The following is a 25,215-nucleotide window of genomic DNA, read 5'->3' as shown; positions in this document are numbered from 1 at the left end:
TTGTAGTCATGTTGACCATTATTCCCTGTATGCTGAACTGTATAATGATTCAAAAGTAGTTTAACCTCTAATGTTGTTTCTGTTCAAAATAAAGACGGGGGAATTGCAGAGAGCTTTATGGCCAGTGCTGGAGGCCACGATGCCTGTGAAGGGCCTTGAAGGCTAAAGAAGAGAGAAAGTACGATAAGGTTGGCTGAACGCCTGGAAGGAAGGCGGGGTATGAAGCAAGGCCAGAGCGGATGCGCGATGCCACATCTCGGCGGCTGGCTGAGAACATGAAACCCACAGAGATAAGAAAGAAGAGAGAAAAAAAACGCAAGAAGTTCAGTGCATTTGCAGCTTAGTAATTAACCAATTATACGTGGCCAAGAAGTGCGTGAACAGTATTGATTAACCAAGGATATTTTAGTATGGGTCGCGTGAACAGCAAACGAGGATATTATAAGCGTGGGTTCTGGACTAATAAAAGGTCTTCTGGTTGAACTCGGGAGTCTCCTCAGGCCATGTGCTCCTCCTCCTCGTCTGCCATTGCATGGACCTGCAAGGCCACACCATAAAAGTTAAAACAACGTTCATGGTGCATTCACTCCTGCCTGTGTTTGTCTAGAGCAGCTGTGACGCTGCCCCTGGTGTTACCTGCTCAGAGAACTGCTGCACCTACTGCTGCCACATTCTCCGCACCTCCTTCAGTTTCTTTACATAGTGATCTCTTTCTGTCTGGAGCTGGTGAACTGACCCTGAGAGCTGTTCAAAACAAAATAAAACACAAAGAAAATCACATTGGCTAAAGAAATTTGGCAGTGACCGCTTCAGGGATAAAGCCTGAAGAAACCAGTGTTAACGCAAAGCTCAGGCTGCATTCTTCTGCCACACAAGTTTCTTTACAGACATGAAGATCTGGATGTCATTCCGTACAAGCCCTGAGCAACCCGGGTTCCCAGGCCTGCCTTCTCCTCCAGTGCCACCTGCAACTGCTGCTTTGCATCCAGACTCCCTGCCTGATTTGACAACTGCCAAGAAAAATCAAAAAGTCATGGCAAAATGTTAACACGCCACTTCTGCATAGCCTTTCCCCTGATAGCAACCTGCCACATGATCCATGTTGCAACCTTAAAGTGCTCCAACTCACGGTGATGTTCAATGGGGAAAAAAAAAAAGAAAAAAAAAAGAGGAGGGGGGAAGGAGATTAAAATCAAAAAGCTTAGATTTTAGCCCTGTAAAACAGGCTGAGCTAGACAGCTCCTCCCTACCAATTTTGTATTTACGACTTGTTTGATTAAAACCTATTTTCTTAATCTAAAAATCTGGCTCAGAAACTTTGTGCATTTCCAGAGTCTGTATTACACAGCCAGATCAGATGGTCTAAAAGCTTGTGATTTTAAAAGTTGTCAAACACGTCAGGAATTTAAAGCCAACGTCTGGAGCATGGCAGTTGGCACACAGTACTTTTCCCAGAAGAGGAGCAGCTGCCTTTATTTCAAGGGTAACTTAAGCCACTGTCTGGGGAGGAAAAAAAAAACAAACCCCAAAATAAACAAAAGAGCAGTTTCTTCCCTCACAGGCTCAGGTTCACACCGGCTTGCTCTCTGAACTGCTAACAGCTGGCTTCCTGAATTCCCTTCCTAACTGGCTGCTTCTCTTAACTTTCCCCAGCTGACCTTCAAGTTACCATTGTCCAATTCACCTTCTGCAAGGGTGGGTACAAACACCAGCCCTATTCAACTGGCTTCTCAGTGAGACCACGAGACAGCTGCGTAACCAAAATGCCAAACAGATACAAAGCAGGAAAAGTCTTCGTATTGTCACGCGCTGTATGTTCAGTCACCCTCTCATATTGTAGAACATTCTTTTCGCAGACCAGCGTCACAACAGCTTTCAGTCTACTGCTCCAGCTCCTTCAAACAGACCTTCTGTTCCTCAGAGGCCTCGCTGAAGGCCTTTGACCAAGAGGATGCCTTGATGAGGTTTTGTGCCTTCCTTTCCGAACAAGGGTTAAGCCTTGCCCCCACTCTCAGAAGCAAAGTCTTACAACGGTCAGTGTGATCTACCCTCACAGCCTGGAAGCAGTATGGGCACCTGTTGGATCCTCCGTTCAGCCATGTCCAGTTTCTGATGCAAATTGTCCATATGCAAATCCTTAGCTGAGATCTTGGAAGACAGGCAGCGAATCTTCTGTGACAGCTCTGCATTCTGCTGCTTTATTTCCTCACTGCTTTTGCTGAAACAAACCAAGATTAAAGCAGCATCACTGTATGTACTATGGGTCTGGGCAAGTACATGTCATAAATTTACAATCCAGCTAGTCGTAACAGTTAGAATCACTGAAACATCACATCCAGTCACTTTTTTTAAGCTGAATATCCAACCTCCCAAGTCACCACCTGTGGTGCATGCCCCTTGTGATGTTTTGTGGCTCTACCGGGAAGAGCAGTGTTACTCTGCAGTAACAAGCAGCAAATGGACTTACCTTTGTTTGTACAGCTCCAGTTTCAGGTCTTCTAGCTCCTTCATTAACTCTTCGTTATGCTGGAGAAAAAAAGAAATGACTGATTCAGCTGCAGACTTCAGCAAAATACTTCACCTTTAGCCGATCAGCTGAAGTGGAAACATCAGAACTTTGGCAAAATCCTTCAGGACAGGTTTGCTTACAACCTCCTGAATTTGCCAGGAATAAATCTGCTCAGCCTTTTCAAACGCGATGCTACTAACTGGACGTGAGGTCCTTTCTGCAGACTTCTGGATGAATATCGATACTGAAGTGTCTGCCTGATGGAGACCCTCCTGAGACAAGGTCTCGGTGGCGCTCCTGTTGCGTGGAGCTGGCAAGACTAATGAAGTAAGGTGCCGGATCTGAAGACAGCAACTGGACCATATGATTAGTGGTCACAGAAACCTGAATGAACTTTGCCTTGACCGTGGAGAACACAGGGCTTTACAAGGTTAATTAACAATTCAGAATGTTAATTTCTGCCCCTTCTCCGAGCAGGGACTACAGACTTTGCATTAGTGTACTGACAAGCAAATAGCCAAAGGCAGAGCTGCTGGTGAAGCGTAAGCAGAGGTGACTCTTACCGTCTCTGCCTGTTTCTGCTGCAGAGAGATGGAGGCCAAAGTACGTTCCAGCTCCACTACCCTCTGGCGAGATGAATGTAAATGAGCAGCAAAGCTCTTGGCTTCTCCTGAAAAAGTCAGGACAGAGTAGAGTTGAGGCTGGACCACAAAGAGCTTTTTGGAACTGGCTAAACAGCACTTTCTACTTTGTCAACAAGCTCTTAAGGCAGCACAGAGCTTTGCAAGTCAGTAGACCTGGTTCCGCCCCTGGCTCTACAGGTGGCTCACTAGCAGCTCTGGGCAGTAAAGCTCTCTGTAACTACCATCCTCACTTTGAGGGAGACGACGAAACTTCCTCTGCAGAGTAGGCAATATGTTGGTTGGGATCTTTCTTTCTAATAGGAGAAGTTGCTCAAACTTGGTTCAGAATGAAGGGCTCGGGTAAAACCTACCTTTACGCGATAGCTGTGTGGGAGGGAGGGTGGCGAAAAGGGAACTAAGTTTTAAAAGGATCAGAAGAAAGTCAGAAAGGAACAGCCTGGGGTACTCGCCGGGGCTGAACAGGGCTGACAAGGCTTTAGCGATGCACAAAAGAACCTCAACTGCCATGGGATCAACATGCTCCCACTTGGGGGCAGCTCTGGCGACAGAGGCAGCGATGGTGCCAAGTATTGCCCACCCAGGAGTCGGCCACTGCTGTGAGCTGGCTGCCAGCAACTGTCATGCCTCTGGCTTGAAATTCACACTTTGACCAACAGCTTGAGCTGGAGCGCTCACAGTCAGTTACCTGATTTCTTCCGTGCAGCCTCCTGAGTATGTGCAAGGGCCGCCTGCAACTCAGACTCCTCAGAAGATAGAATTCCAATAGTCTTGTTACGAACCTTCGGGAAAGGAAAATCGGCTCAGCACAAAACTTCTTTGCTTGTAACTGCAACATCACTGTTGCCACAAAAGGCTAACTCAGTAAAGGGAAAGAGCTCGTGCAGTTAAGTACAGTCTGGCTGGCTCCCAGTTTTCCTGAAGAAACGCGCTCGTGGCTTCCTGAGTAAAGACTGTGAATGGTCAGTAATCCAGAGAACAGCAGAAGGCAGGTGGTGTTACTGTAATGGAGGCTCTGCCTTACCCGTAGCTGTTCCCTCAGCGCGGCTTGCTCTTCAGAAAATGTATTTTCCAACTCCTCCTTTTCCTGTATAAACAAATGATGCCTATTTAGCACAAAAATGTAGATGGGTAACCCTTGTTTTGTGTCAAACTAAAAAAGCAGTGATACATTGGTAGTACTTGCAGCAGTCCTTTTAAAGACATACTTCAGCCCTGCGTTATTTGAACGCCTTCACTATTTATCCATCCTAGATTGGCAGTAACAGCATAGCACAATCGCTGCTAGCATAAATACGGTAGTGCTTGGAAGCAAGCTACTGGCAAGGACTTGTATTCTCCTGCCTCCACCACACTCCTCTAATACTTGAGTATTTAAACGTTCGCTTGTGTCAAAATAAGAACGCTACCTGCCAGGCAGGCCTAACTCATGAAGTCAAATTATTCAACCCTACGCTACAATGAAACTGAATCTAACACAAGACAAGACCACACGTGCCTGTGCCACAGCCCACTATACTCTCCACGCCGCCAAGAAAGAGATACTATTTTTCTGCCTATCCAAAAACGGGACACACTTTACCTTCTCCAGCTGATCCACTGCCTCCTGGCTCTGCTCCTTCCGTGGAAGAAAAGTGATGCACCAGTATCAAGAGAAAATACTCTCACACATCTGAAACACATTTTCACTTCAACGAAGTAGGATACATGCCCAATTCACGCAAACAGAATTTCCACCGTCCTTTCTGTAGAGGACTAGGAAGTTCATCTTAGCTATTAAAAATACGAGATCTGGAGCTGCCTTCACTAATGTACTTTATTTGCCAGGCATCTTTTTCATCGCTCAGTAGATTGCCACAGTTGTTCTCCAACACCGCTGCTGAAACCCCTCCATGTCTACATCTGAGCATCTACCACCTTCAGTTAAACTCGCACCCCCACATCTGTGCAACTGATGGCAGTAATCCTGGTGTATTGGGGTGATCGCCAGAAATGCTGGGTTTTTTTAAAAAGCACCACCAATAAAAAAAAAAAAAACACAACCCAAACCCCCAAAGAAAAACGTAGTCTTTTCCTCGAACTGAGACCTCAGACCTTTCTTCCACTGAAGAGCTCGCCTTAAGTCACGCAGAGCCGCACTTGTGTTGGCAGACTTCTGCAGGAGGTGGTATGGGAGGGCTGAAGCCAGATACAAAGAGAAGGGGTAATTCTGTCCTAGCCCATTTCCATCTTACCCGTGAAGTATTTGGAGATTTGTTGTCCGTAGGTAATGCACCTTTAGATGAGGTGAAGGAGACAAAGGTGGCAGCTGCCTACCCAGGCCGCCACACAACTGTGCTGCTGCGTTTGCTATTTGCTTGTTGTCTCCCTGACAGCTTCTTCACAGATGCCTCGTAACTAACTACAGAAGCAGGGCTTTTTTGCCTTCCCAAAGAATGAGCATTGTCCAAGCTCTTTCTTTACTACTACTGCTACTACTTCAATGCATTTTGAAAGGTGACTACAGATGGAAGAGCGATGAGCGAGAGGTTTTGATTCTAGCAATGCCCATGCACAACATAACCAGCAAAAGCAAAGGCAAGACCACAAATGCAGCAAAGGCCCTACACAGTTGCAGGCCAGCGTAAAAGCAGGCAAACAAGGAGAATCTTGGGTGGGCAATGCACTATGCCAAGTTCCTCTGCAGCCCAGCTAAAACACAAAAAGAACCAGAATGGAACAAAAATAACCCAAACCCCAAAGGAAAACAACAAGGGGGGGTCACGGGGTACACCGGGAAATGCTGAACTTTGCAAAAAGTGTACTTCTACAGAGGAACAAAATGGGGGAAAGCATTTCACACAAGAAAGGCTCTTGTCAGACTGAAACAAGTCCACTTGGCTGCATTTCTTGCAGCGTTAAAGCTGAAGGCTGAAAAGCTGCAGCGGGAATCCATGCAGGCCACAGGACAAAGCAGTTCACTCATCGTGCCAAGAGAAGCTGAGGATATGATCAGAAACCAGCCCCAGACCCTCTCAGAGACCTACTGCTCCCACTCTGCCGATATCGTTAGATCAGCAGCACCACCTGCAGAAACAGGTTTTCACACTGCTGCCAGCACCAGAATTCTGTGTTTCAAGGATTCGGACCAGGCGCAGAAATAGCTGTTTTATCAGGATGCTTACCATCCAGGGAAAGCCTGATGAGATCAGCAGAGCACACTTAAATGGAAACAACAAAACTCCGTTTCTTGTTCCTCAGTTGAGCCAATACATTCACCAGCGGCCTTAGACTTTGAGCCCCTTAACAGGTTTTCCGTGCAGCTCATTTTGTTCCCTACAGAGTGCCGTGTAAGCAGCCTTCCTTGTGGCACTAGGAGAGAACCCATAACTTTGCAGACACCCAAAGAGCTTGGAGGAGCAGCGAGGACCACGTCAGACTGGTTGGTTGGGTTGTTTCTTACCAGTTCCTCTATCTGTGTAACGAACTGCTTGTTCGTTAAGATTGCTGGAATCCAGGGCTACTGCCAGCTCCCGGTAACGTGTCTGATGGGCACATGCAGACAGGAGAAAAAGGAAGGAGCAGAAGAGGAGGAGGGGAGGAAAAAAAGCAGGAATTAAAGAGGACAGAAAAATAAATCCTATCGAACTGTGATAATCAGATTCTCCAAACAAAACAAAAATCTACCGCTTCAACAAAAGCAGCTGAGACATCAACACATTTTATCCATTCTGCCAAGGCTTCATTTTGACCCAACAGTGACTCAGAAATAAGAACGGCAGTTGCACGGAAGCCAGATTATCCCCAGTCCCCAAACTGGAAACACCTCCGATACCTGCCTCCCAGTGTTGATCACAACTACCCGATGATAGCACAAGACAACACTAGACAGCAGTGAACGAGAACTGTGCATTCAATGAGGTCTCGCTAACACTGCCGAAAGCAGAATCCCAGTAAGTTATCAACAGTAGCAAATAAGAAAGGGGGCGGGGGGGGACGGGGACACTGAGAACAACCTCCTTCCGTTTCCTTAATATTTGTGGAAGAAACAGCACTTTCTCCATTCACATCTGATGTAGACTACAAGCAAAGCAGTCAAGTCAGCCAGTTTTATTCCCCACGGAAACAAGTCGCTACTAAGAAAGAACTGACTATCACAATAATACTCCTTATAGCGCCTTTCACTCCAAAGTACCACACAGAGAAAACATCCTTTTCTGGGTAAGGAGAGATGCAGACTCCCTCTGCGACAAGCTAATGTCAATGATGCAGGTTGATTTCCCATTCTTTTCCACTAAATCAAGAATACATCTTTCCATGAATACATGCTGTCCGTTCATCCCACTCAGCTTTTCTTCCCACTGCTGAAAGTTGACGTTCTAAACCAGGATTTTTTGCTTCTCAATGCTTAAATATCATATTGTTCAGTAGGATGACTGCAGACACCGCTGAGATCCAGGAGTGTTTTCTTGAGCTGACTGCTTAAAGCTCCACATCAAATATCAAGAGAATTAACAGGACAAAAGGAATACAAAGGCAAACCAGAGTGAACTCCATTCCATCTTACAGGTTTCACTGCATCTAACTGGTACCCCTGGTGATTACTATAGTTACGTTTATTGATAAGAGACGCACGGATATGTAGTAAACAGGAGTTACTTTATGACAACTGAACTGAAGCAATGGTAGGAAAATAAGCTACCAAAATGATGCAAGTGGAACGAAAATCAGAGCTTTGCCACAGCAACAGCGGAAGACAATTCTGGGCTACCAAATTTGACTTCCCTGAGCTTCTATCACAATTTGATCAAGCCTTCCATTTAAATAAACTGCCTGAAAAGAATTCGTTTAAAAAGGCTGGGGTTTTATGTTTGTGCCTGAACGCGTTTCTATTGCTTATCGGCATAGTTCCTGCCCTTTCCTCTTCAGAAGCCTGGCAACACGAAGACGCTAAAGCCTGTAAACGCTTGACTCAAAGGATCCGACTTCCTGCCTAAACCTATTTAAACCCAGCACTGGAACTTGCCAGACTGTGCATCCCCTGCGCAAGTTTCATCGCCTGTTGTAAAACGGGTTGGCAGGAGTAACTAGACAGCTTCCTCAGGGCAGCTGTTCAGAAAAACCAAAGAGCAAGGAGGTAGCAAATGAGCTGGGACAAAGACCGAGGCACTCACATTCTCTGGAGGCTGCCGGTCATCGCCCGTGGGAGTCTCGGGCCGACCGTCGTCTTTAGTTTTGTGTTTTTTCTTAGCTCCTGCAGCTGCTCCAGGGCTCTTCTTCTGCTGATACTCCTTCAGCTGTGAAAAATAATAATAATAATGATCTGAAATCCAAACAGAATATGCCTTCCGTGAGAATGATGTCAACTCCCCAGCCCCAACTCCACTGGCTAAAAAGACCAAGAGAAATGCTCTTCAATGAGTTTGTCGCTCCGGCGGAAGAAAAATAAAAATCAAAACACGTCCAGAAAAGGCTAACCTAAGATCTAATGTGATGAGTGTTCAACTTTTGTATACAGCTAAGAGTTGCTGGGAAACGACTTGATACTCCATCCTGCAACTACAAGGAGATGAAAAGAAGTATCTTGGGGTGGGTTTTTTTTAGGGTTATAACTAAGAGCATTAAGGAAAAATGAATAAAGGGCAATGAAATCTGAATGTCAAGTGAAACATCAACACCTGACAGTAAGGTCTCCCACTCTGTGAAAGATTTTGAGGAGGAAAATTACAGTCCTTACAGACAAATGCCATGTTAATACAAGCAGCGTAGTCACTGTGAACTAAGGGCAGAAGCAACCTACAACGGATTTTTCAATCGCACCCGCTTCACCCAGGAGAAGCTAGTCGGATAAGCCGTTCGCTTGAATTCGGCTGGGTCTTCCGAGCCGAATCGTTCGTGCTCCAGCAGGGTGAAGCCCCCAGGCAAGCGAGCCCCAGGCAGTTCGGTCAACTGCCCCTTTCCCCAGCCCGCAGCCCGCCCTCCGGCCCCCCGCCGGGCCGGGCCGCGCCGCGCCTCGGCCTCCAGGTGGGGAAAGAAGGACCCGTTATTGGCAGAACTCCAAAATGGAAGCCCGAACCGCTCCAGGACACTTTCCCCTCCCCAGGACTTTCACATACGCCGCCCACGCCGCGGCCGGGGAGAAAACCAAGGGCGGGGAAATAAGTAAAATGAGACCAAAAAACCCCAAAAAAGGGTGTGGGGGAGGCCAGGGGGAGGGAAAACCGCCAAACCGAACCCGGCGGACCCACGGCACCGCCGGCCCGGCCCGCCCCGGCCCCCGCCGCCCCTCACCTTCTCCTTGCCCGCCGCCAGCCAGCTCTGCCCGCTGCCGGCCGCCACGGCCGCCCCGCGCCTGCGCCGCCTTGGCTTCGCCCACCGCCGGCGGCAGCAGCCAGGGCCCGCCCAGCCTGCGCTGCCGCCCTGGAGGCCCGGCCCATCGCCGTGCCGCGACGTGCCCGGCCCATCGCCGGGCCCCGCCTCATGGCCGGGCTCCACCGGCTCCGGCACGGCGCCGGGCTGTGGCTCGTGGCCGGGCTCCACCGGCCGGGGCTCGCGGCCGGGCTCCATCGCCTCGAGGTTGCCGGGCCCGGTGGCTCTGCTTTTACTGCAGGGACTGGAGGAGCAGGTGCCACCTTGCAGTGCCTGCTGCCCGTGTTGAGAGCCCGCACCGCCCGCTGCTCGGGTGACAGCCCGCACTGCCCGCTGCTCGGGTGACAGCCCGCACCGCCCGCTGCTCGGGTGACACCTGGCTGCCCGGCGTGCCCCACCCAGAGCTCACCTGCAGCTTCCCGGAGACGTTTGTTCCCCGGCGCTGACGGCACAGTGGGCCCTGTCGCTGGGAGACTCCACTTCCCAGCGTGCCCCGCGGCGCGCCCGCGCCTGCCGCTCCCGGCCGGCCCCGCGCGCACCCGGCCGGCCCGGCGGGAGGCGGCAGCCCTGGCCGAGCGGGTCCCGCCGAGCGCGGGTCGCAGCGCGCCCGCCCCGCCGCGGCCCGGGCCCGGGCGGTAGGAGCCGGGTCCCCGTGTTACAGATTTGCTAACGGTTACAATTAACTAACCTTATTTGATATTATAAAATCATTTTCATAGAACTGTAGAGGAATAAGAAATATATTTTAGTGAACCCAGCAGCTGCACAACACAAGCTGCTGTGGAATCCTCTGTACAGCCCTGTACCACGGCCAAGGACTGAGAAGCTGATTAACATACGAAGCGAGAGTCTGTTAATGAGTTTGGGGAAACAGTATGTTCATGCATGAATACTTACTGCATATGCATGACTCAGTCCTAGATGAGCTGTATGATGTCGAAGCTCGGTGTGCGTTGGTCGGGAGAGGACTCACTCACGCACCCGGCCGTCCATAAAGAAGTGTCTGCTTATCTCCCTCACATCGGGGTCGGCAAGTTTTTCATTCCGAGATTTCGGTACCAGCCGCTCCCCGCCCCCGCCGCGGGCCGTGCCTGCGCTGAGGCGGCGCGGCCCGGCCCCTGACGCGGCGCCGCTCTGCTCTGCCAGGGCCTCCGGTGGCGGCCGGCGGAGCGGCGCGGCCGGCTGCAGGTCCGCGGTGAGGCCCTGCGCGGGCTGGGGGGAGCGGGCCCTGCTCCAGGGCTGCCCCGGCCGCCGTCTGTGGCACGGCCCGGCCCGGCCCGGCCCGGCACGGCCCGGGGTGTGTTTTCTTGGGGCGGAGCTGCCGGCCTCGCCCCCCGGCGCTGCCTCGTCCTGGCAGCGCCTCTGAACACCGAAATTGTGGGGGTTACGGTCTTATTGTCACCTGACGCTGTAAATCTACAAAACGCCGTAGAATATGATGGGGGGCGGGGCAACGTTACAGAAACCCATCAGTCTTTTACCTGAGCTTCCCCCCTCCCTGCCCAGGAGACACGTTTTTCCTTTCCTTTTTTTCTCCTCTTTTCTCCATTTCTGATTAGTGCCCCCCAGCACCGCAGCATCTTCCCCTGGGCTGACGTAGCGTGAAATGTCTCCTGTGCTCTACAGATGCCCCCTCCCGCGTCCTGCCAGCCTAATGGAACCAGCCAAGAAGCCCTGCAGTATGAAATCAAAGAGCTGAAACAGAAAGACCTTGCTCTAGACCAGGAAACTGCACAATTATTGTCCGAGTGCGTCCTTGGCGAGCTCAGTGTCCACTGTGATGCCTCAATTATTTTTGTTTCAAAAAACCCCACCGGTCTAGGGCTTAGAGCTAAAAGCCGTCCTCTTACACCACCGTTTTTATCGTGGCGTTGTGCAACGTTGATTACAGCGTTGTTTTGATTTATGGGACCCGTTAAGAGAGAACTCTTTCCACTTTATTTGGTAAAGCAAACCCAGGTTTCACTAGGAGCTGGGATAGGAGCATTTTAACTTTACCCCAGGTGTTGCTGAGGCAATTACCTGTGAACTGGGAATGAATGGTTTTAACCGTCGTGATGCTATGACACATCATGCTACCAGAAGGCCTTGTTCATGTGAGAATTAAAATTGGGATTGTGGCTTGTATGACCTGCCCGGTTTAGCCCCGGATGAAACAGTTTCCTTGTTTGTTCCATCCCGATCAAGGGTTTATTTATTTCCTGTCTGAAGCGAGTGGGTTAAACGTTGGTGTTCAGGAAGCAGAGGTGTTTCCCAGGCAAGCGAAGGGCCTGGAAAGAGACGGGTGCCGCTTACAAGGTAGCGCAACTGCTTTAACTGTGGTTTCTTATGACCTACTGTGGCAGCTGCTTATTAGCAGCTCTTTTGAGATAAAGTTGCTGCTTGCTTTTTAAAGAGAGGGTACCTCTGTGGGTTATTTGTTGCAAAGGAGTGTTATTTTCTAAGGTCACGTGTAGTACAGAGAATGGAAATGGCAGAGCAACAAAGGCTGTTCCCAAAGCTTTTTTGCTTTACCACCACGCGTTTTTTTTTCACTAGCTACAGATTAGAGATACAGATATAAACTGAATTCACCACAGCCTATTCCTGTTTCTACTTGATTCTGAGAATTCAGGTGGGTTGCGGTTTTTTTGTAAGTCGATTCGGCAAAAAAAACCCCACACAAAATGCGGGTCTACTCATTTGTAGCTTTCGTGTTGATGACTTGCAGCAACTGTACTTGCTGCCTTCGGATTCTGCTTTGGATAGTGCCAGGCTTGAGCGTCTCAAATCTCCTTGCTGTGCTGGGTCAGTAGGGGCAACACTCGCCGTGCGGCATTTGTGACCTTGTCTGCTTTTATTGCTACAGAGGCTACAGCCTGGAGGAACTGGAGCAGCACATTTCTCTGCTCCATGAGTACAATGATATTAAAGATGCTGGGCAGATGCTGCTGGGCAAACTGGGTAAGGAAGGGGAAAACTGTTGATGAACAACTCAGTCAATGTTTTCATGTAGACAAAGAGAGAGACGGTACTACGCCACGAAGGCAGAGCTTGTTTTAAAGATTCTTGAATTCTAGGGCTTTCATTGCCCAGCCACTTGTGCAGGCACAAACACTTCTGTCGTTATTTTCGCAGGATGTGTTTAGAACCGAACATGCGAAAGAATTGTCATCTACTGCTATTTTAGTCTGTGTTATGTACTGCCAAACTTTGTTCAGTCTTACCAATTTTTGTCAGTTTTGCTCTTCATATACTTTAAAAGAGTGTTGAGACAAGCAGAGAGCGCAGCTGCAAAACCTTAGGTTGGTTCCTTAGCTATGGGAGGTTCTGTGAGAGAGTTAGGGGCTACTGGGAGGAAAACACAACTTTTCTGACTCGTCTGATATTTCTGTAATGAAAACAGCGGTCTTTCTTTTCCAGCTGTTATCCGAGGGGTTACTACAAAGCAGCTCTACCCTGAATACATACGATCTGGAGCTTAGCGACTAGTATTGAACCTGAAGATTGCCCTGTCCTGCAAAGCTGACACTTACTGGGCCGTGACGGTTTGGTGTGGTATTGGTTCAGAACGGACAGAAGGTGGCCTCAGAAGCGTGTGTGGAATTGCAACAGCGCGTGCATGAACAGCCTTATTTCCGAGCAGCTTTACAACGTGAAAGCTGTTGAATCGGTCAACTGTGTCCTGCTTGTGGGAAAGGGATGTAGGACTTTGGATAATTTTGTCTCCGGTCTGATGGGACAGTATTTTTTTTTTTTTTCGTTTGTTGGAAAGGCCGTAATTCAGGTTGACGTGAAGACTCTTCCCGTGGAGACCTTGCTTCTCTCCAGCATCCAGGGGCTGTTTGGTTACTGAATAATAGAGGAAGCGAGGGCATGCAAACGTGCAATGTAATAGCTGCTTTGAAAGAAAAGAAAAAACCCTCGGAAGCAGCAAGGGAAGAAGGCTGAATTTGTGGTGGCTTGGGGGTTGGTTTTGTTTTATGATCACATCTGGGTGAGGCTGGGTATTCTGCATTTTTGTACTTAACTGCTCGGGTAGCTAGAGGTTCTGTATCATTTCTGTGGTAAATGGCAAAAGGTGAAGTTGTATTGAACTGTCCTGTCTGAATAAAGCAGCTGTCACATTTCTCAGGAATTCACTTATTGAAGAGCCTATAAAACAGTGCGTGAACCTGGGAGCAAATTCTTAACCTCTATTCTGAGACAACTGGAACATCTATTACTCAAATGTTTTCTGAGGACTCTCAATGGTGACGGTGTGGCAGCGCTACCCAGTAATGGGTAGGTGCCGAATTACCTTTACTGCTACAGAGGCTACAGCCTGGAGGAACTGGAGCAGCACATTTCGTTCTTGCGGCTAAAAAAGGAACAGTCAAAAGTAAGGAGGAAGCGAGTGGTGCGGCAGAGCGGTAATAAGGGGAGCAGCGGCGATGATGAAAATGCTATCGGCAGACGCGTTACAGAGGGCTGGAGGAGAGTGCACTTGGAAAGTACGAAAGAGGGAGCGCACGCGTTTCCCGTGATATTACAAGATAGACACCCGGGCCAATATCAGGCATTTCACTGGGAAATGATTAAGGAACTACGGAAAACTGTCACGCAAAATGCACTATATTCTCCTTTTACACAAATTTTGTTAGAGAATGTGATGATGGGTCCGCAGCTAGTGACTCTGCTAGAATGGATCTGTGACAAAGTGCTGGACTTTCCACCTGATGGCACTTTGCAAATTCCTGCCTGGCAAGCAGTCGGCAGGCGATTGTGTGATGCTGCCGTGGAGGGGGACTCCGTGGCAGGCATGTGTTTAGCGCCTTGCTGGCAAATTCTGACTCCTCTTTTGCCAAGCGTGGGCTAATTCTACTAACGGCACTAAACCAGGAGAGGCTGTAAATCCCCCCGACAGCGCGGCTCTTCTCAACACACCGCCAGCGATGGCAATTCCGTCCACACCTCCTCTGCCCCCAAAGCTCCTGTCACTGATTGCAGCGACCCTCACAGCACAGGACCGAGCGCGGGAACAGGACAACTCGGACAATGATTCCATTGACGCTGATAAACCTTTGGACCCAGGTCCTATAGACCCGGAAGAGGAGCTAGACCTTTTTCCTCCTCCCCCTGATGCACTGGCTGTATGTTCGGGGAGGGTGAAAGGGGGTCTGCGGGATCGGTGGCAGCAATGCAAGCGGGAAGCGCTTAAGCGAGGGCATTTGGGAGGCGCCATGGCACGTTCACTATTTTGTCAGCCAAATCAACCTGCAGAGTGGCAGCCTGTGCAATACGAGGCTGTTAAAGGGTTAAGCAAAGCCGTGCGGGAAGGGGGGATTCATAGTACTTTTGCTGTGTCCCTTCTTGAAGTGATGGCAGAGCCTTATACACTCACACCACGTGATTATTGGAAGTCATCGCTTTGTGTGGTACGCACTCCGACGCAGTGCATGATGTGGTTATCTGATTTTTGCGAGCTATGTGTAGTGGCCTCGATTGAAAAGCTTAATCGGGGAATTGCTGTGAACTGTGAGCCGCTGGCTGGAGAAAATAATTGTGCCGTCCAATCCTGTGACTCAGGCAAGGTATCCCAGGGACAGCTATTTGCAGACGGAGGAGATGGCTATGAAGGCAGTCCGGGTAGGGGGATACGGGAGTCTGGGCGAGCCTCTAGTGCGTCCTTCGCCACAGTCTTGCAGGGTCCTAGAGAGTCATAGACTAACTTTATTGATCGGCTTCAGAATAGTTTGCAACAACAAGTCGAGCAGGAGGAAGCTCAAGGGTTGCTTTCAAAACAACTAGCTGTGATAATGCCAATGAAAATTGCAAGTGGGCATCGCAGCCCTTGCACAGTCGCAACCCCAACACGTGTCAAATGGTTATAACCCAGAACTCACAGCAGACTGTAACTCCCAGGTTGAGTTCTGGAATGCAGCGTAACGCATTTTTGCTTCTCTAATCTCTTCTGTAAGAACAGCGCACGCTCTTCACGTGCTTCGTAAATAAGGCTGCTAGCTTGCTAAAGAAAGTAGTACTACAATACTATTTCTTTTTTTTTTTTCCCAGGCTTATTATTATTAACAGGTGTCGATTCTGTCCGTCGTATGTTGCTACAGAACCGAGTTGCTATTGATTTTTATTATTAGCGCAGGGACAAGGGTGTGAAGGCTTTGATAGGATGTGTTACGTCAGTCTGAGTGACCACTCTGAATCAATCCACAAAAGCATACAAAACTTAAACCAAAGACCTGCAGCAGAGCCAGGGGTGGGAGGCCTTTGGTCTCTTCTCACGGCTGGGAAACTTTGGGCCGTGGATCCAAAGTAGTCCAGGATTTATTATAATCGCCTTAACCCCCGTATTGATGTTTGCCTTCTGTCTCCCACGCCTTTTTGTCCTGTATTCAGCGTTTAGCTGAGTGTGACATAAATCAGGTCACGGGCACCCAGCTACACACCACCTTTGCCTTGTCGCAATTCACAAGCAAAAAAGAGGAGGATAGAGAACGTCTGAAGAGAGATACAGGAGAGGAAAATGGGGAATGGCTGACCTAACAAGAGATGAGAGAACAGCTAGGTATTGTGAAGGAGAGAAGGAAAGACGAACACGGTTATCTAGTGACAAATAGGTGTCTGCATGCGTGTAGCGGTACATAGCTATGTAACTGCGTGAATGAGCTCTGCCCTGAGCCTGGTGGTACGTGCAGCTGCAGTTCGTGTCCGGGCTCAGAGATGTCAATACGGGCTTCTCTGTTACGGTCAAGTGTCTCTGGTTGCATTCCAAAAAAAAAAAAAAAAAAAGAAAAAAAAAGTGACTTTAATAAGACTGCAACCTAATCGAATTCCAAGAAACGTGAGATAAGATGAACTTCTGAATTTTGTTCATAAGCCGTAATGGAGTGCTACCTATATATGAATGCTAGAACATAACTCTGTTTCAGTGTGACCAGAATTTAACATGCAACTGCATCAGCATATTGACAGAATACCTTTTGAGTTATTTCTTTTTTTCCATAACCTCTAAACTGGGAACAGCTCAAGGTGAAAAGAGACTGTTCAAATCCTCAGCTGTTGCCTCAGAAGGAATAACGTGTTCTTTGTGTACAGGTGAATTTAACACAGCTGACAATTTGTTTTGAGTTAGAAGTATCTGTCACACCTTCATCCCCACCACCACAACCTTTAAGGTCGGTGGGAAAAGCATTCTGTACTCCGTTGCAGCGGGGAAACTTCAGTTGAGCTGCAGTAGTTTGCGTACTTAACTGCAGCTCCTTTGGTGAAAATGAAGTTGTCGTAGAAGTTAGACTTTAACTTGAGTAACATACCATTTGATACCTTGTAAGCGAGAAAGATTGTGTCCTGACAGCATGCTCTTTCCCACACTTGTGCCTAGAGTTGTACTTGAAATCAGGTTGCGTGTTAAGTTTAAACCTCATCACACAGATATCTCAAAGTCCACAAAGATACATCACTGCTTAGGGGATTCTTGCAGTATAGCAGGTGCAAAACCCGTTCCAAAGTAACGATCTAGTGAAGCGTTTTCTTTCAGGAACACCATTTTCTCACTTCTCATAGGTTATACACCATACAACGTAATATCTCTCCATAAAGTGTCTTGTGACTAAACTGCATTCTGCAAATTTGTATTAGAAATAGATGCTTGCATTTTCACCTGGTGAAGTTCCCTAAGCTAAAGGATTGTGACCTAGGCATTGCTACGAAGCTCAAAGATCGCGACAACGGCGATGGAGAAGAGTCATTTAACATGTAGTTGATCTATGGTTCATACAGGACTATATCACACTACGAAACCGGTATGAATTCAGAGCTGTGGATGTACTGCATGTTCAAGTAATAGTTTATCTACAATATTTTTTTTTTTAAAAAAAGGTGCCTAAGCTATAAATACCGTACACTATTCTCTTTCCCTATTTTTTTAAGCATTTTTTTATTTCCCTGTTTGTGTATAGTTTTATCTATCTATCTCTATATAGACAACCAACACAAAGCAAGCAGAACATTTTGAGAAACTTTTATAGTTAACTTCTGCATTTAATTCCAGTAACAATCTAGAGGTGTCCATTCAGCTGTTTGTTTAGTTCCAAGTCTTCACTGTATGCTTTCAGGTTCTTTGAAAAGCAGCAATAACAGTTGAGCAGTTATTTAAAGTGAAACTTTGCCCTACACAATTTCCACTTCCATGCTTTAGAATGGAGGCACAGCGGAACACTCGCCCAAGGGCAAGATTTCAAGAGCTTTTAAGTAGGTTTTATCTTTTCACGTTAGGATAGAAAATGTTCCTTAACAGCTTATATATAGAATTTACAAGTTAAACACAATTTCTCATGCTCATTTATTTGATTAGAAGTTCCTGAAAAATATTTTCATAAAACTCCCATAGCTTATTGCACGTTCTTATAAATAATCATAAACCTGTATGTTGACCTCTGGATGAAATGCACCGATAACAAGTTTAACATTTTGTGAACCCGACTGAAATGTACAAACGTACACATAAAATAAGGCCAAAATTGGTAATTAAGCAGTGAGAAAGAAAACAAAAGAAAAAGGGATGACAACTGTAGGACAAGGCCTCAATGACAAGAGTCCAAGTACTGATAGCCTGATGAATAGAGACTTGTTAGAACTTGCAGGGCACAAGCCCTGGGAACAAAGGAACAAGCTAACTGCAGACCCCTGAGCCCTTACAGTTGAGGAGGCAACCAGACGGACAGAGAAACAAGTAGCCAGATAAGGGAACGGATGGCGCCGATATGTAACTTTGTTAATCAAGAAAGCCGCGTAGAAAGAAACTCCTTAACTTTGGAATAGAAACTGTTGCTATGTCAAGGTAAACTAATAAGTTCCTATTGTTCTAACGGTGTGCCTTAAGTATCACCCAATCAGTGTTTTTTACGCTTAAGATTTAACCAATCAGTGTGTAATATGTAGAAGGTAGAAACGTATATAATTGTAAGAAAATCACTAATAAAGGGACAACTTGCTTGCATCAAGCTGCGTCCCGTCTCTTCATTCGCCGCAGACAACTCCATAACATGGTAAAGCAACCTTTTACAAAATAAAAACCAACAAAGAAACAAAACCAAAAACCACAAACAGGGGTGAATTGTAGAGAACAGAGACAGTGGGTTGTTTTGACATTGATAATGTGCAGCTGAGAACCTGCAGCAAAGAGTCACATAACTTTGAGGGAGCACGAGAAGACACCAGCATGAGACAGAAAGAAAGGAGGGATGTGATCTCACCTGTAGAAGGCAAGTGAACAGCAGAGAGTGGCCTGTCGCAGCACTCTCCAAAGGAGCCCACTGCAGCCAGGTCTTTTACCATCACACTCTCCATGGCAGTCCCTCTGCTGCCTTCTAGTCTCGCCTCATCCAGGGCACGCTCACCCTCTCTGCTTCTTCCTCGGCTGCCCAACCGCTTCACAGAACCAGCCACAGCTGCACCTTGTCTACACCAGCCAACCCACCGCCCCTGAAGCCAGCCCACAGCTGTACATTGTCAGTGCTGATTAACCCAGCTTCGTTCCTCTGCAGTAGCCTACAGTGCACAGCGCTAAGGAATGTGTTGTACGAACCTTCCGGGCTGTTCCGCGTCAATTCACAGTCAGTTGCAAAAATTGAAGGACATGTCACAGGGCTTACGGCAGGAACTTTTGGGAGATCGGTTGCGGAATCTTTTCAAGTCTCGGGGAACCACCAGATGGTTGCAGGAGTTTACAACACGCGGAGGAATATTGTTATTGGTAATTGTAGTCATGTTGACCATTATTCCCTGTATGCTGAACTGTATAATGATTCAAAAGTAGTTTAACCTCTAATGTTGTTTCTGTTCAAAATAAAGACGGGGGAATTGCAGAGAGCTTTATGGCCAGTGCTGGAGGCCACGATGCCTGTGAAGGGCCTTGAAGGCTAAAGAAGAGAGAAAGTACGATAAGGTTGGCTGAACGCCTGGAAGGAAGACGGGGTATGAAGCAAGGCCAGAGCGGATGCGCGATGCCACATCTCGGCGGCTGGCTGAGAACATGAAACCCACAGAGATAAGAAAGAAGAGAGAAAAAAAACGCAAGAAGTTCAGTGCATTTGCAGCTTAGTAATTAACCAATTATACGTGGCCAAAAAGTGCGTGAACAGTATTGATTAACCAAAGATATTTTAGTATGGGGCGCGTGAACAGCAAACGAGGATATTATAAGCGTGGGTTCTGGACTAATAAAAGGTCTTCTGGTTGAACTCGGGAGTCTCCTCAGGCCATGTGCTCCTCCTCCTCGTCTGCCATTGCATGGACCTGCAAGGCCACACCATAAAAGTTAAAACAACGTTCATGGTGCATTCACTCCTGCCTGTGTTTGTCTAGAGCAGCTGTGACGCTGCCCCTGGTGTTACCTGCTCAGAGAACTGCTGCACCTACTGCTGCCACATTCTCCGCACCTCCTTCAGTTTCTTTACATAGTGATCTCTTTCTGTCTGGAGCTGGTGAACTGACCCTGAGAGCTGTTCAAAACAAAATAAAACACAAAGAAAATCACATTGGCTAAAGAAATTTGGCAGTGACCGCTTCAGGGATAAAGCCTGAAGAAACCAGTGTTAACGCAAAGCTCAGGCTGCATTCTTCTGCCACACAAGTTTCTTTACAGACATGAAGATCTGGATGTCATTCCGTACAAGCCCTGAGCAACCCGGGTTCCCAGGCCTGCCTTCTCCTCCAGTGCCACCTGCAACTGCTGCTTTGCATCCAGACTCCCTGCCTGATTTGACAACTGCCAAGAAAAATCAAAAAGTCATGGCAAAATGTTAACACGCCACTTCTGCATAGCCTTTCCCCTGATAGCAACCTGCCACATGATCCATGTTGCAACCTTAAAGTGCTCCAACTCACGGTGATGTTCAATGGGGAAAAAAAAAAAGAAAAAAAAAAGAGGAGGGGGGAAGGAGATTAAAATCAAAAAGCTTAGATTTTAGCCCTGTAAAACAGGCTGAGCTAGACAGCTCCTCCCTACCAATTTTGTATTTACGACTTGTTTGATTAAAACCTATTTTCTTAATCTAAAAATCTGGCTCAGAAACTTTGTGCATTTCCAGAGTCTGTATTACACAGCCAGACCAGATGGTATAAAAGCTTGTGATTTTAAAAGTTGTCAAACACGTCAGGAATTTAAAGCCAACGTCTGGAGCATGGCAGTTGGCACACAGTACTTTTCCCAGAAGAGGAGCAGCTGCCTTTATTTCAAGGGTAACTTAAGCCACTGTCTGGGGAGGAAAAAAAAAACAAACCCCAAAATAAACAAAAGAGCAGTTTCTTCCCTCACAGGCTCAGGTTCACACCGGCTTGCTCTCTGAACTGCTAACAGCTGGCTTCCTGAATTCCCTTCCTAACTGGCTGCTTCTCTTAACTTTCCCCAGCTGACCTTCAAGTTACCATTGTCCAATTCACCTTCTGCAAGGGTGGGTACAAACACCAGCCCTATTCAACTGGCTTCTCAGTGAGACCACGAGACAGCTGCGTAACCAAAATGCCAAACAGATACAAAGCAGGAAAAGTCTTCGTATTGTCACGCGCTGTATGTTCAGTCACCCTCTCATATTGTAGAACATTCTTTTCGCAGACCAGCGTCACAACAGCTTTCAGTCTACTGCTCCAGCTCCTTCAAACAGACCTTCTGTTCCTCAGAGGCCTCGCTGAAGGCCTTTGACCAAGAGGATGCCTTGATGAGGTTTTGTGCCTTCCTTTCCGAACAAGGGTTAAGCCTTGCCCCCACTCTCAGAAGCAAAGTCTTACAACGGTCAGTGTGATCTACCCTCACAGCCTGGAAGCAGTATGGGCACCTGTTGGATCCTCCGTTCAGCCATGTCCAGTTTCTGATGCAAATCGTCCATATGCAAATCCTTAGCTGAGATCTTGGAAGACAGGCAGCGAATCTTCTGTGACAGCTCTGCATTCTGCTGCTTTATTTCCTCACTGCTTTTGCTGAAACAAACCAAGATTAAAGCAGCATCACTGTATGTACTATGGGTCTGGGCAAGTACATGTCATAAATTTGCAGTCCAGCTAGTCGTAACAGTTAGAATCACAGAAACATCACATCCAGTCACTTTTTTTAAGTTGAATATCCAACCTCCCAAGTCACCACCTGTGGTGCATGCCCCTTGTGATGTTTTGTGGCTCTACCGGGAAGAGCAGTGTTACTCTGCAGTAACAAGCAGCAAATGGACTTACCTTTGTTTGTACAGCTCCTGTTTCAGGTCTTCTAGCTCCTTCATTAACTCTTCGTTATGCTGGAGAAAAAAAGAAATGACTGATTCAGCTGCAGACTTCAGCAAAATACTTCACCTTTAGCCGATCAGCTGAAGTGGAAACATCAGAACTTTGGCAAAATCCTTCAGGACAGGTTTGCTTACAACCTCCTGAATTTGCCAGGAATAAATCTGCTCAGCCTTTTCAAACGCGATGCTACTAACTGGACGTGAGGTCCTTTCTGCAGACTTCTGGATGAATATCGATACTGAAGTGTCTGCCTGATGGAGACCCTCCTGAGACAAGGTCTCGGTGGCGCTCCTGTTGCGTGGAGCTGGCAAGACTAATGAAGTAAGGTGCCGGATCTGAAGACAGCAACTGGACCATATGATTAGTGGTCACAGAAACCTGAATGAACTTTGCCTTGACCGTGGAGAACACAGGGCTTTACAAGGTTAATTAACAATTCAGAATGTTAATTTCTGCCCCTTCTCCGAGCAGGGACTACAGACTTTGCATTAGTGTACTGACAAGCAAATAGCCAAAGGCAGAGCTGCTGGTGAAGCGTAAGCAGAGGTGACTCTTACCGTCTCTGCCTGTTTCTGCTGCAGAGAGATGGAGGCCAAAGTACGTTCCAGCTCCACTACCCTCTGGCGAGATGAATGTAAATGAGCAGCAAAGCTCTTGGCTTCTCCTGAAAAAGTCAGGACAGAGTAGAGTTGAGGCTGGACCACAAAGAGCTTTTTGGAACTGGCTAAACAGCACTTTCTACTTTGTCAACAAGCTCTTAAGGCAGCACAGAGCTTTGCAAGTCAGTAGACCTGGTTCCGCCCCTGGCTCTACAGGTGGCTCACTAGCAGCTCTGGGCAGTAAAGCTCTCTGTAACTACCATCCTCACTTTGAGGGAGACGACGAAACTTCCTCTGCAGAGTAGGCAATATGTTGGTTGGGATCTTTCTTTCTAATAGGAGAAGTTGCTCAAACTTGGTTCAGAATGAAGGGCTCGGGTAAAACCTACCTTTACGCGATAGCTGTGTGGGAGGGAGGGTGGCGAAAAGGGAACTAAGTTTTAAAAGGATCAGAAGAAAGTCAGAAAGGAACAGCCTGGGGTACTCGCCGGGGCTGAACGGGGCTGACAAGGCTTTAGCGATGCACAAAAGAACCTCAACTGCCATGGGATCAACATGCTCCCACTTGGGGGCAGCTCTGGCGACAGAGGCAGCGATGGTGCCAAGTATTGCCCACCCAGGAGTCGGCCACTGCTGTGAGCTGGCTGCCAGCAACTGTCATGCCTCTGGCTTGAAATTCACACTTTGACCAACAGCTTGAGCTGGAGCGCTCACAGTCAGTTACCTGATTTCTTCCGTGCAGCCTCCTGAGTAGGTGCAAGGGCCGCCTGCAACTCAGAAGATAGAATTCCAATAGTCTTGTTACGAACCTTCGGGAAAGGAAAATCGGCTCAGCACAAAACTTCTTTGCTTGTAACTGCAACATCACTGTTGCCACAAAAGGCTAACTCAGTAAAGGGAAAGAGCTCGTGCAGTTAAGTACAGTCTGGCTGGCTCCCAGTTTTCCTGAAGGAACGCGCTCGTGGCTTCCTGAGTAAAGACTGTGAATGGTCAGTAATCCAGAGAACAGCAGAAGGCAGGTGGTGTTACTGTAATGGAGGCTCTGCCTTACCCGTAGCTGTTCCCTCAGCGCGGCTTGCTCTTCAGAAAATGTATTTTCCAACTCCTCCTTTTCCTGTATAAACAAATGATGCCTATTTAGCACAAAAATGTAGATGGGTAACCCTTGTTTTGTGTCAAACTAAAAAAGCAGTGATACATCGGTAGTACTTGCAGCAGTCCTTTTAAAGACATACTTCAGCCCTGCGTTATTTGAACGCCTTCACTATTTATCCATCCTAGATTGGCAGTAACAGCATAGCACAATCGCTGCTAGCATAAATACGGTAGTGCTTGGAAGCAAGCTACTGGCAAGGACTTGTATTCTCCTGCCTCCACCACACTCCTCTAATACTTGAGTATTTAAACGTTCGCTTGTGTCAAAATAAGAACGCTACCTGCCAGGCAGGCCTAACTCATGAAGTCAAATTATTCAACCCTACGCTACAATGAAACTGAATCTAACACAAGACAAGACCACACGTGCCTGTGCCACAGCCCACTATACTCTCCACGCCGCCAAGAAAGAGATACTATTTTTCTGCCTATCCAAAAACGGGACACACTTTACCTTCTCCAGCTGATCCACTGCCTCCTGGCTCTGCTCCTTCCGTGGAAGAAAAGTGATGCACCAGTATCAAGAGAAAATACTCTCACACATCTGAAACACATTTTCACTTCAACGAAGTAGGATACATGCCCAATTCACGCAAACAGAATTTCCACCGTCCTTTCTGTAGAGGACTAGGAAGTTCATCTTAGCTATTAAAAATACGAGATCTGGAGCTGCCTTCACTAATGTACTTTATTTGCCAGGCATCTTTTTCATCGCTCAGTAGATTGCCACAGTTGTTCTCCAACACCGCTGCTGAAACCCCTCCATGTCTACATCTGAGCATCTACCACCTTCAGTTAAACTCGCACCCCCACATCTGTGCAACTGATGGCAGTAATCCTGGTGTATTGGGGTGATCGCCAGAAATGCTGGGTTTTTTTAAAAAGCACCACCAATAAAAAAAAAAAAAACACAACCCAAACCCCCAAACAAAAACGTAGTCTTTTCCTTGAACTGAGACCTCAGACCTTTCTTCCACTGAAGAGCTCGCCTTAAGTCACGCAGAGCCGCACTTGTGTTGGCAGACTTCTGCAGGAGGTGGTATGGGAGGGCTGAAGCCAGATACAAAGAGAAGGGGTAATTCTGTCCTAGCCCATTTCCATCTTACCCGTGAAGTATTTGGAGATTTGTTGTCCGTAGGTAATGCACCTTTAGATGAGGTGAAGGAGACAAAGGTGGCAGCTGCCTACCCAGGCCGCCACACAACTGTGCTGCTGCGTTTGCTATTTGCTTGTTGTCTCCCTGACAGCTTCTTCACAGATGCCTCGTAACTAACTACAGAAGCAGGGCTTTTTTGCCTTCCCAAAGAATGAGCATTGTCCAAGCTCTTTCTTTACTACTACTGCTACTACTTCAATGCATTTTGAAAGGTGACTACAGATGGAAGAGCGATGAGCGAGAGGTTTTGATTCTAGCAATGCCCATGCACAACATAACCAGCAAAAGCAAAGGCAAGACCACAAATGCAGCAAAGGCCCTACACAGTTGCAGGCCAGCGTAAAAGCAGGCAAACAAGGAGAATCTTGGGTGGGCAATGCACTATGCCAAGTTCCTCTGCAGCCCAGCTAAAACACAAAAAGAACCAGAATGGAACAAAAATAACCCAAACCCCAAAGGAAAACAACAAGGGGGGGTCACGGGGTACACCGGGAAATGCTGAACTTTGCAAAAAGTGTACTTCTACAGAGGAACAAAATGGGGGAAAGCATTTCACAC

The 25,215-nt window shown here is 47.5% G+C and overlaps 2 protein-coding genes and 1 pseudogene across 2 annotated transcripts in view; 1 reads left to right on the top strand and 2 right to left on the bottom strand.

Moving 5' to 3' along the window:
* Positions 1-25,215, bottom strand: part of LOC129783857 (golgin subfamily A member 2-like) — a 142,938-nt gene that overhangs the window by 35,767 nt on the left and 81,956 nt on the right. The window contains exons 6-9 of the mRNA XM_055796543.1: positions 3,839-3,932; positions 3,073-3,179; positions 2,468-2,526; positions 2,077-2,218 (exon numbers count right to left, since the gene is read on the bottom strand). Coding sequence (XP_055652518.1) covers positions 2,077-2,218; positions 2,468-2,511 — 186 coding nt within the window. The 5' untranslated portion in view covers positions 2,512-2,526; positions 3,073-3,179; positions 3,839-3,932. The remainder of the gene's footprint in view (positions 1-2,076; positions 2,219-2,467; positions 2,527-3,072; positions 3,180-3,838; positions 3,933-25,215) is intronic.
* LOC129783858 (DNA repair protein SWI5 homolog) lies at positions 11,109-13,479 on the top strand (annotated as a pseudogene).
* On the bottom strand, positions 19,792-21,814 carry LOC129783866 (golgin subfamily A member 2-like). The gene is made up of 3 exons (XM_055796593.1): positions 21,700-21,814; positions 21,309-21,450; positions 19,792-19,976 (listed from the first exon to the last, which is right to left on the bottom strand). Exons 1-3 carry the CDS (start codon positions 21,741-21,743, stop codon positions 19,890-19,892), a joined length of 273 nt encoding a protein of 90 aa, XP_055652568.1. The 5' UTR covers positions 21,744-21,814; the 3' UTR covers positions 19,792-19,889.

The sequence above is a fragment of the Falco peregrinus genome, chromosome 1, assembly GCF_023634155.1.
Source record: "Falco peregrinus isolate bFalPer1 chromosome 1, bFalPer1.pri, whole genome shotgun sequence".
Taxonomy (NCBI): domain Eukaryota; kingdom Metazoa; phylum Chordata; class Aves; order Falconiformes; family Falconidae; genus Falco; species Falco peregrinus.
This window is presented reverse-complemented; position numbering and strand designations above follow the sequence as displayed.

What these genes read in the sequence shown, in the direction of transcription:
- LOC129783866 (XM_055796593.1), bottom strand. Translation starts at nt 21,743, where the DNA reads ATGAAGGAGCTAGAAGACCTGAAACAGGAGCTGTACAAACAAAG. An exon ending in CAGGAGCTGTACAAACAAAG is followed by an intron (nt 21,451 to 21,699) that starts GTAAGTCCATTT and finishes GGTTTGTTTCAG; the next exon opens with CAAAAGCAGTGAGGAAATAA. An exon ending in CTGAACGGAGGATCCAACAG is followed by an intron (nt 19,977 to 21,308) that starts GTGCCCATACTG and finishes TGTTTTGAACAG; the next exon opens with CTCTCAGGGTCAGTTCACCA.